Source organism: Dermacentor andersoni, chromosome 2 (assembly GCF_023375885.2).
Source record: "Dermacentor andersoni chromosome 2, qqDerAnde1_hic_scaffold, whole genome shotgun sequence".
Taxonomy (NCBI): Eukaryota; Metazoa; Arthropoda; class Arachnida; order Ixodida; family Ixodidae; genus Dermacentor; species Dermacentor andersoni.
In genome coordinates, this window is record NC_092815.1 from 195,359,652 (window position 1) to 195,371,362 (window position 11,711).

The following is an 11,711-nucleotide window of genomic DNA, read 5'->3' on the forward strand; positions in this document are numbered from 1 at the left end:
GCAAGTTGCAGCTTGAGTGAACAAACACTAGCAAGAACTCGGAAGCAATATTTTTGTAACTTGTTTGGGCAGTAACTAGCGTATGTAATGCGCTCTTGTACAAAGGGTTAGGGGTGTTGCTACTCTAGGTTATGTCTCGAGCCCGGCTTCATATGAAAACGTGGTGGAGTCTTCGGGTTGCTCTGAAATTGTGGAAAGCGAGAACCAGCAGGTTTGCTGGCACTTGGACAAAACTTATTTAAATCGTTGACTTGGAAAAACAGAAAAAGGTCAAGTGTTTAGCAACGAGCGTCTGCATGGGCCTCGTTTCCATGGCCCAGAGCAGCTTGTCTTCTCTCCGTATCAGCATTGTAATACCTCTGTTTAAACACACTTTCCGGGCGGCAGCAAATCACACACAGGTCATAATCAACCAGGACGACAGCCAATGTAGAAGCACATACAACACTATCGCAGACGGATTATCGGACGGGCGACCCTGTCCTGTCCTCCCCCCCCCCCGCCGCCAAGGAAGGAAGGAAAGAAGGAAGGAAGGAAGGAAGGAAGGAAGGAAGGAATAACTTTATTGCTCTATTTACCGCTTTCAGCGGCAATCAGAGGTCTTCAAATTTCACTGAAGTCTTCGTCGTCTTGAGTGGTCGGCGCCCCTATTCCAGAGCAGCGCTGAGCCTGGCCACATTGAGAGCGTGTTGCAACAATCCTTTTTGGACTGTGAGCACGCCCCTGGTGAGCAGGCTCTCCCACTGTTCCACACTGAGTTTCTTTGTTTCTTTGTGGAAATAGAAGTTATTTCTGCACTCCCATGTGATGTGATATAGTGTTGGGATGGCCCCACACCATGGGCATCTGTCCCTGTATTGACTGGGAAACATTTTATGCAGGATCGAGCGGGCGCATAGGCGGAGAAAGGATCTGGCCGTGGGAATGGGAGAGATCTTTGGCTTCAAACTGGTCTTCTCCGCTTCTTCTCAGTAGAGGGCAGGCACGTGTTTGTGGTGGCTTTCTTCCGGGAAACGTCCACGAGTCTTCGCGTCTTCTCGGCCTCCGCTGGAGTGGCAAATGTTTCTTCCTTTTGTCGGGCTCCTTCTCTGGCGAGGGGAGCTCGTTACGGGAAAATTAGCTGCGCCCAGAATTGCGTGTTCTCCTCTGACTATCTTCCCAGCGTGGCTCTCGCATGCTACTCCTGCATGTGTCTACTACACTCATAACAGCTTGCTCCCCCACCAATATAGTCGCGGAGGATAGCAGTGACCACTGCTGCTTTGAAAGACAACTTCATTTTCTGCAGATGAATGCCAGAAACTCGCCGTCGAATGCCACATTGTCGGATACGTCGTCGACCAGATTCTTCGAGCTGTCTCTGAAACTCAAACACGTGCGTGTGCAAACACCCAGCCCCATCTGAACAAATCAGGTCAAAAGAAGGATGGTGATCAATCTTTCTTTACTACCTGTTTGCGCAATGCACACACTAAAAACTCTCTGGACTCGCTTATACTGATAAACCAGACATGCTACATTAAGCATCTGCACACAGAATCTCACAAACAAATAGAACTCAAGTAGCCATTTTGAGTAATGGCAAACAGCAACCCGGTACCGCTTAGAAAGTGCGACTAAGTGCGTCCGCCTTTCCATTCAATTTACCCTTCCTGTAGCTTATGTCAAAATGATATTGCTGTATAATGAGTCTCCACCTCAGAATGTGACTGTTCTTTGATGTGGCGGTTTCAATCCAGGGGAGGATGACAATGGTCCGTCTCTACAGTGAATTTGCACCTCCTAGATAGAGACTTCAATTTCTTAATGGCCCACGCAACACAAGTATATTTTTTTCCGAAGCGCAATGTGCCGTCTCATGAGAGAAAAGTTTTCGGCTCAGATAGGACACGGGATGTTCATTGCCGTCGTCATCCCTCTGGCAGAGAACGGCACCTAGTCCTCGATCACTCGCATCACGCTAGACCGTGAATTTTCGGTTGAAATCGGAAACTCGCAATACCGGACGGCTAATCACTGCCTTCAGGCTTAAAAAGGAAGCTTCCTTCTTTTCATCCCACACTATATATGTAGGTTCTCTCCAGCGGAGAGCATCAGTCAGGGGGCTTGCCAAAGTTGAATAATCCCGGATGTAATGATTATAATATTTACTGAGTCCCAAAAATGTCCGAATATCCGTCGTATTTATCGGTCGAGGATACTCTGCTACCATTGATATGTTAACCTTATTGGTTTCCTAAAGCCTTCACCTATGTGGTGACAGAGGTATTTCACACTCGCCCTTGAAAGACAACACTTCTCGGCCTTTACGGTGAGCTCAGCTTCACGCAAAGGGCTGAGCACCGCTCCAAGATGCACCAAAGGCCCATGCAACGAAAAAGACTCCATGTCACCTAAGTAGAGCACGGCAAATGCTTCACAACCCTTTAGAACCCTATTCATGAGGTGTGAAAAACAAAAGTGAGCATTTTTTAGTCCGAAGTTCATCACCGTCAGTAGATAGCTGCCGACAATTATACGAGTGACGCGTATGTGCTGGCTCGCTCAGGGAGCGGTACTTGCGAGGTACCCTCGAGTAAGGTTTTACCGTGAAGAGATTGTTGTTGCTTATCAATATAACAGTGCCCCCCCGACATTTATTCTTTCTTGATGACATACACGGTCGTCCACTTCCAATTTGAACACGGCTCCAGGCGGCCGGCGAGGCGGCGCTCCGCGGAGCGCTGCTCGTGGGCACCGGGGTAACGAACGCGCCGGCGCACTGGCAGCCACAGATACATTAATACCAGAGACATTCGCTGCGTTCGATCTGAAGAATATGCAATACACGAAGGAACATGTACATTCAAAAGCTTTGAATACTCCAGTATTGCTTACCTTTTTTACATATTGCAGGAATCTCAACTATTCCTTCCTCAAACTACACTGCACAGCCAAAAGCCGTCATGGATATGCGATGACAAATTTCCTAGTATCGAAGGATCGAAGACAGGCGAAGACCCCCTGCACAGTCGAAGTACCTAATTGGCTGAGATACCAACATCGCATCTGTTTACTGAGGGACTCACTGGATCGCACATTAGAGAAGATGGTGTTGGTGCGTGCCCAATTACTTGTGCAGCTATTTTATTTTGGCACGCAACCATTCATATAATATTGTTACCTTAATCCGCCCTCCTTCGCAGAATTAAGTACAAGGAACAACGTCAGATTCATTCCGTCTAAAGCCATCTCATTTTGACTAACTCAACTGCTGGCTTGTTTATGTAGTTCTTTTCACGCGAAGCTTGCATTAGCTCACAAGTTTCGGTGGCGGTCTGGTCACGCAAAAACTGAATTCCTCCTAGAGCAGAGCAGCTGCGGGGAAGGGCGGTTTGATGAGTTCACAGCGGCGCCGGTGCCGCAACGTGAGTCATTAGAAAGGATTCCAGCTGCATGGGCGTACGCTCACGCCACGCGCGCAACCAATCAGACAAGTATCGCGTTTGCCGGGGAGATAAATTGCAGGAAAAGGTATTTCGCGTTCTGCGGAGGCTTCGGTTCCGGTAAATTCATTATCGGAAAACCGAGGGGACAACCATGCGCTGGTCGTTCGCACGAGGAACGGGCAGCGTTTGACAAGCGACGCCGAGAACTCGCCCGTAAGAGGGCTCGCCATCGGCTACGTCACACTGCATTGCTGTCGACTTAGCGTGAACGCGCGCACATGTTACGTCACGTTGGCGGGAACAACATCTTCTGTAGTTTGGCCTATGGTTCGACGCATTGGCACCGCCAACGTAACCGGATGCGGGCGACGCGCTCCGACGCACCCGGAGTCTGACGATGCTCGCCCGCGCGCCGATAACGTCGGACCAATGAACGCGCCTGTGGAGCCGCCCGAGCCCAGGCACTCCAACAGCAACGAGAAGATCCCGATCTGAGGGAGCGGGAGGCCGAAGCAATCCGGCACCGTTACCTGTGAGTTACTTAACCGTGACGAAGGTCCGGTGCATGCAGGACAAGCTTCGCTTCTCCCCATGTTTCGATAGGGGAAGGGTTCATACCTTTTTTCCTTATCTGGGTACTTGCAACACACTTTATGCGGGTAATATTTGTGTAAAGTTTGCTTGCCATCATGCTATCTTTTTCTGGATATTCGCCATTACTTGCACTTCGCAGTTTCTTCTTTTTTTTATGTGTGTAACTTTTCTCACAATTTTGCTGCAATAAACTCTTGTTTGCTATTTTTGTATTCTTGGCTGTCCAGCAAGCTCATTCACATTGATGTGCGACACCTGCTCCGGCAGCTGTGGCACTATCAAGGCACGTCCCGCAAGAAATCCAACAGTGCAGACACGCCGAGCAGCTAAGATGGCCACGTAGCAGACGCAAGGAGCACGCAGTGCACGCTGTTCCAGGGTGTACCATCGTATGCTGCGTTACGCTGGTCGCTCGATCAATCATCGAATAAATTGCACATATAAACACTACCTAAATCACTAGGAAGATACGTAATGTGGCGCCTGATAAAATGGGCCACCACACATGAAAACCGCAGTCGAGCACCATAACTATCCCATCTTTTAGTACGTAGAAGTGCTATCGCAAAGTGTGCGGAAAAGAAAATAGAGCGAGGTGGCTCTACCGAGCTACGGAAACTTGACGGAAGCAACAATCAGTGATTTCCTTGTTGCGTAGCATGCAGCACTTCATGAGCGGCGTTGGCGTCCCTCCCACATCTGCAACGAAGTTGACGTGGTGTCCACATGCTGTGCATCGCTCGCACGCAAAGTTCTCGAACAGAGAATAAAAAGTGACACATGACGCAATATTATCGATGTTTCTAGCTTATACGTGCAGAAAGAGGGTGTCAGTATTATTGTGCTGTTGCGAAAGAACGCTGAATTGAAGTACAGACACGCAATATTCGTCGTAGTTCGTTTGCCCAAAAGCATGTAGAACGAATTTCGGAATATGTCACCATACGAATGCACTTTGCTTGGAGTGTTCTGTGCTTAATTTTGTTACGTGGTGCCTCAGCTGTAGAGCGCTGTTCTTCCTACTCGACTATACATATTTTAGTACAATTTAGTTAAGCTTCGCATACCTGCTCGTTAAGCGTAAACACATCATACATTTTTTGCGGCTTTTACAATAGGAAATAACTTTGTCAATATATACACACCGAGCCGGCGAAAGAAAGAAAACTTTTGGTACTGCTTAACTTTGCAATTCGACTTAGTGAATGCATTATATTTTCATGGAGCTGGAGGGACGCTCTTCGGTGCCGCACCGGTATAGATTGTACTGCAACTCAATGTACCTCAATTATTCAGGATGAGTGATGAGGTAGTGGTTGGCCTGTCTTCCTGCAAGAGGCACATTTTTATAAAACGCCGATATAAAGTTTTTATTTGCCCACGCGGATAAACCACTCACATAAAGGCCAAAAAATACGTGGCAATGTGTAATTTGCAGATTTGTATACTTGTCACGAAGTGACTAGGTTAGCAATAAAAATACGATTCTGCATACGAGCGTAGGACTAGTCAACGTGAAATCCCTTGCTGACGTCAACGGAACGCCGCTCGCAATGGCTGCATGGGCCCCGTAATTACTGTTACAGAAGTGTGTAAGAAGTGTGTAGCCTAACAGAAGTGTGTAACTTATCTATTCTTGTCAAAAAATCGGCACCACCATCCCAACTACGTCAGAAATATTCATCCAGCTGCCTTACGGTTCTTTACGCCAACAGCATGAACCCAATTGCAAAGCACTCTTCCCCGCTTCTTACCCGCTTCTCTAGTGCAGCAACATCTGGTGAAGTGGTCGCGAACTCGCAGTGCGAAGGCCTTTCCTGAACGCCCAAAGAGCGGCGGGGTCGTCACATTGTTCGTCGTTCGCTTGTTTCGGTCCGCTACTTCATCCACACGTGAGAACGATGCCTCGCTTCTAAATTCGTTCGTAATCAGCATTTCTCCATCTCCAGCAGGCATGTCGACACCAAATATCAAGCTTTCGCACTACTACGCGCGTACATAGAGTGCTAGGCTATGAAAACAGCAGCTCAATAATTATACTCCCTTTCACGCATCACAACTTGTTGTTTCAAGCACTCGACAAAAAAAAAAAAATGGGAGGAACAAATTATAAGCGAGCGTCCTTTTTCTGCGACGCATCCCAGTTGCGTAGTCAAGAATTACAGGAAGCATACCTGAGTACCTTACAAAATATCTGTATAAACACAACAGCCACTTTAATTTTCTACGCAACAAAAGTATGGATCAAAAACGTGGTCACGGACGACACACAATCGCTCGAATGCTACTCATAATATGCTTGGAAGAACTATTCAAGGTATTCAAGGAATAAAGCGTTCACTGGAAAGAATGAGCAGTCAGGATCTATGGCCAATATGTTACCAATTTATGGTTTGGAAATGACATTGTGCTTTTCGGGAACGACTGCGATGAATCGCAATAAACCACTGAGGACCTCACCCGAGAAAGTGTAGGAGTAACATTGAAATGTTTATCAAGGAGAGAAAACTAATGTTAAATAGCTTGTCGAGAGAATAAAAATTCATGACTGGCATTAAAGGTTTAAAATGCCACCAAGATTACGTTTAACTAGTTCAATTGCTTGCAGGAGAATTTGATCATGAGAATGAAACTTACAGAAGTATAAAGGTAGGGTGGAGCGCACGCGCCAGTTTTATCAGATAATGAAGGGCAGCTTACAGCTACCACTGAAAGGAAAAGTGTACAGTCTTTGAATCTTACCGGTAATAACATACGTATTGGGCAGAAACACGGAAGCTAACAAAGAAGCATGAGAAGAAGCTCACAGCCGCGCAACGTTTGATAGATCGAAAAAATATTAGGTGTAATTTTATGAGAGAGGAAGGCAGCCGTTTCGGTCATACTAAAGCACATAGAGGTGTCCCATATTGTAGTTGACATCAACAGGAAAACAGAAAGCTGGGCAGGAGCTGTAGGGCTTAGGGCAAGTAAGCGGTACTCTTAGAGTTATAGAATGGGTCCCATGGGAAGGGAAGCGCAGTTAACGACCGCCGAGAATGATGTGGTGCGATAAAATTGAGAAATGCGCAGGCATATGATGCAGTCAGCTAGCGAAAGACAGGGGTGACTGTAGATCACTAGGAGGAGCGTTCGTCCAGGAATTTGATGTGAGGTTATCATTAGCTGATCATAGTGAGGCTGACATGCCTGTTAGCAATAAAAATCTTGATTAGAGAAACAACGGGGGACACATGAATCTCATGCATTCCAAAGTTTATTCACTTCTTGACTCCTTGCACTGTGCACACCGGCTTCCTAGTGCTGTTTTCGTGCCTGTTTTCTTCACTGTGTAAGAATGACCGAAGATGCAGCAAATGTTCGCACACGGGTCACATTATCACACGCCTGACTAGCCAGACCAAGGATTGCCGTATCCGGGGCCGTACGTAGAGGCGCTCGTGTACGGAGCCGAGTAAGGCGAGGAGCCGCCGATGACACGGTATTGCTGGCCAGCAGGAAGTGGCCTCGCATTGTAGATTGCGTCAGCGCTGGCTCCGGGCTCGGTTCCAGGCTCGTTGGTTTCAACCTTGGCACGAAAACCACCGGCGTCGGCGATGTACTTCACCTGGCGGAAGATGCCATTGGCGTCGGTGTATCCGTAGGCGCCCGTCTTCGTATTCGATGCGTCACCTTGCTCCTTGTGGAAGGATTTTGTGCCGTAGGCGTCAGCGTTGTCGTATCCGAAGCTGTAGGGCTGTGGTGGCTGCGTATTTAAACAGCGTGGCAGTGAAATAACGTATTATTATAAATAAGCAATACATCATTGAGAGGTGGTAAGCAAGCTTCTTAACTGTTCTGGTGTGAACTTTCACAGATCTTCTAGAGTTAGTGCATTGCTTTCATGAGCCATCGGGATGCTGTCGCGAAGATGGCCGGAGGCCATCATGTACTGCTCTATAGTTCAATTTTAATGAAGCAGATAAGAATACAAAGCCTATCTTTTCGCAGTGCAAGTAAATATATAATTTTCAAGCAAATATCCAATTCAGCCATTGACTATACATCACCTAAAAACAGATTCCTGCCATAAATGTATGTCTACGCAGTGTAAGAGTACTTAACCGCACTTTACCCTCGAGATATTTATTTCAGCGCTTATATTTTCATTTCTGCATTGGCACATTATTTAAAGAGGACCTTTAGCTTAGCCGCTTTTCGAAAATGTGCAGCTGACATTCCCTGGGTACTTCTCTGTTGTGAAGACCGTGATGTTAACTTGCATCTACTATGCTACTACTGCAGACAATGATTTTACCATGCTACTTACGTAATACAGTTCTTGCCGCGCGGACGTGGCTGCGAACGAAGGGCCGAACGCACCGTGGTGCCCAAGCCCACCGCCGAATCCACCACCGAATCCGAATTGACCACCGGCGAGAGCGATGGGTAGCATGGAGATCACGAAGAGCTGTAAACATAACGCTCAGTACGTTAGTGTTGTAATTAACTTTCTTTGGCTGGACATCTATAGAATTTCAAATACGTTGCAGAGAACGCCACGCGAATTACCTCAACCGTCGCTCTTTAATTGTACGTTGATAGAGGTGCATTTAGAAGCACACGCTACTATATGGACGGCACTAGGTGGCCCAAGAGTCTCGTACACATTACTCAGAAGCGTCTCACTCCGGGATACTGCGTCCGTCATCATTTATGCTAACTTTCCTAGCATATGCCCGAGTAGGCACGCGCACGGCTGATCACGGCTTGTCACACTTAAGCTGCCGTCTGTATGTGGCAGTCGCCGAGGCGAGGGCTACTAGAAGATATAAGTAATGCTGTTATACGCCATAGACGCATTTGGCCAGCGTATTATTTATACGTCTAGCACGGCGGCATCACACGGCCGCCGCTGCATGTTAACATAAAATAAAACATTATCTGCATTTAATATTTGCAACCTAACGCAGGCTGCCTAATTCAGATGAAGGCATTGTCAAGGGCAGAAATTCCAGTGGCACGTTGCCTACCTGAGCAATTATAGCGGCCGCGGTAGGCATGATGAGTCGGAGTGGGGGTAAACCTTCGGACACTGACACGAGCACACACTGCAGATCTGCTGACTCTTGCTTCCAAGAGCTGTGGCTTTCACTTCTACCAGTGGCTTGAAAGTGCGGCAAGGACTAGAAGGCACTGACGGTTGCAAGTGATGCGCAGTGGCACCGTTAAACGTTTTATACAGCAACCTCTTGACCGCAAGATTCCGGGCACTTGCGTGCGAACCCCCTTGCCACCCGACTCTGCGGTGCTGCTCGCATTTTTTTTTGCTTTCGCGCTCATTGCTCCTTGCTGAGCTCACTGTCCTCGTCGTTCTCAGCACAATAGTGCCAACCTTCTCTCCTGCACTGTCCTCGCAAAAAAAAATATATATATAGATGTAAACGTGGAACGCGGTGAAGAAGAAATTGCATGTGCGCTAGTGTGTGCACTCGCTGCATCCCGATTACTTTTCACGCCAACATTCACGCCGAGGCCGGACCTCAAAGCCTCCTTCTTTCTCTGCTGTCTTTCATCTGGCCTCATGCCGCGTCACACGGCAGCGTCGCTCACGCGCCGATTTCTTTTGGCGCGCACCAAATGAACATGCCCCGACTTTCACGGCACACGACGTGGCCTCTCGTCCTCTCCACTCTGATTGCAAAAAGGGGCGAGCGCTGCTCCGTGCGTGCGAGCGTGCGTTCTTCGTCGAGTCGTTAGCGCGACGCCGGAGGCGGACGTGTGAAAGTGCGCGAAAGTGACCGTTTCAATTGCTTCCAGGCGTTTCTCTTCTTGCCTTCGGTCAGTTTTCAATTTTCGAGCGTGAGGCATGACCGTGGCCGACCGGCGCAGCTCCGTACGCTGAAAAGCTGTAATCGTTCGGTAATGTTTCCACATCGCGCTCTGGGTGGCCCGATTAACAGCGCACTGTGGCTGAAATGCGGCTGTGCTTCAAGTTTTCTCACTCGTGGTGCATACAAAGAATATACCGTGTAGGGCTGTAACCTAGAATTTTGACAAGGCCACAGAGTTTGGTATCTTGACAGTGCGTTTGAAGTTTCTTCAGCGAAATACGGGAGTTGCATGACATATGCGCATGTCCTTTCTCGTTCGCTGGGAGTATATTTTAGTCCGCTGCCCGATCAGATACTTCTACTTTTGATGGGGACACATTTTTAGTACACCAGTTTCGTCAAGTGAACGGACGGAAATTAGCGGGAGAAAAGTCATATATAAAAAACTAAGTTTAATAGTGGTAAATTTGTTCCCTAATGCCAAATATACCTTCCTGAAGTACTTTCATGTTTACTTTCTGTCAAGTGTTTCTGTCAAGTGATATACCAAATCAGAACATTTTAATTATTCACATTTGCGTTCAGTAGAGCACTTCATTTTTGTTTTGGCACACTCTAAGTGATCGAAGAGATGCACTTTTTTGCGAGACATTACCTTTGAGAACCTGAGCGAAGGTGTGCTTAGACTAATCAGAATAGTGATAAAATATTTAACTTAGAGGACAGCAGCCGTTGTTAAAAATACCCGAACCACTGAGTTATCGATACTTAAAAAAGCTCAACTCTTATTCTCAATGGTACTGAATACGATAATTTGCTGACGCGAAAATTGGTAGAATTGGGCTTGAAAGTTGCGGTAAATACGGAAACAAACGTTGTTGGTTGAGGAAGCCCAGCCTCCACTAACCAATGGCAAGTTTTATGTGAGCGTGTTTCTTTTACGTCCTTTGCAATGTTCTTTGAGATTGATGATGTCGTTCATAATGCAAGCATCTTTTCTGTGCTGCCTGTCCGTGAAAACTTTCGCAACATCCTTATTTTTGTTAAAGTTTCTTCATGCAATCATGCATTGCACAGCGATCCTTACGTTATTGTGGGGGACGCGAAATGCAAGCAGAGTTCTCGCCATCTCACTTTTTTTTTTGTATTAAGAAGAACCAGATTAGTTGTCCCTTGACTGGACTCGGACGTTATTGAGGTGATACACAGGACGGAAATAAATTTTCCGGCGTTCTTCACATACATGCGTTGAAATCTGCCTTTTTCATTCTCCTGTGCTGCCTTTTGCCACACGCCACTGAAAATGTTTTTGAAGGTTGCTGGGGCTTTCGCCGGCTAATTTGTGTACCTGCGCCCACGCTGAGAGTGCGCGTCGGTTGTGCGTTTCGTGGATCGCGAATCCGCATTAATGGCTACTTCAGGGTGACATGTCGTTCCTGGAAGCCATGTACCACTCACCCACTACTTGGCGAGCAGGCCTGAGTGCGCTGTTGTGTTAACAGTGCGGCCGATAAAGGCACGCTGAGTTCCGTCCAAAGAAGCGGCTGCCTTGGAGTTTCGCGTCGCGGATGTCTGCACTTGCACATCGCTTTTTGTATTCTTTTTGCACATTCAAAGGCCATTTCGCATATTCGCGAAGACTTGGAGCCCAGCCGTCCGCGCCGGATTTACCAAAGCGGTGCACTTGTTGACATCGACATCTACGGTAACAGTACCTTGTTAGCGTCAAATATTGGGAAAACGCCCATCGGCGATATGAAATGATGTCAAAACGTAGCAAAACATCCATATCTGCGCATACGAGCCGCATTGTTTAGCGCTGAGATGAGTCAATATGAGCGGCCGAGTCACGTGAACAATGGCAGCTGTGATCCGA

General features: G+C 47.4%; 1 protein-coding gene across 1 annotated transcript; it reads right to left on the bottom strand.

Moving 5' to 3' along the window:
* Positions 1–7,260: 7,260 nt before the first annotated feature.
* Positions 7,261–9,524, bottom strand: LOC126540263 (cuticle protein 10.9-like). The gene is made up of 3 exons (XM_050187059.3): positions 9,035–9,524; positions 8,332–8,472; positions 7,261–7,767 (listed from the first exon to the last, which is right to left on the bottom strand). The coding sequence occupies exons 1-3, from the start codon at positions 9,062–9,064 to the stop codon at positions 7,414–7,416; spliced, it is 525 nt and encodes a 174-aa protein (XP_050043016.1). The 5' UTR covers positions 9,065–9,524; the 3' UTR covers positions 7,261–7,413.
* Positions 9,525–11,711: the final 2,187 nt, after the last annotated feature.

Excerpts from the sequence above, each read along its gene's own strand:
- LOC126540263 (XM_050187059.3), bottom strand. The coding sequence starts at position 9,064 with ATGCCTACCGCGGCCGCTATAATTGCTCAG. Across the intron at positions 8,473-9,034 it reads CGGCCGCTATAATTGCTCAG|CTCTTCGTGATCTCCATGCT; the intron begins GTAGGCAACGTG and ends TTATGTTTACAG. Across the intron at positions 7,768-8,331 it reads CGCGGCAAGAACTGTATTAC|CCACCACAGCCCTACAGCTT; the intron begins GTAAGTAGCATG and ends TTAAATACGCAG.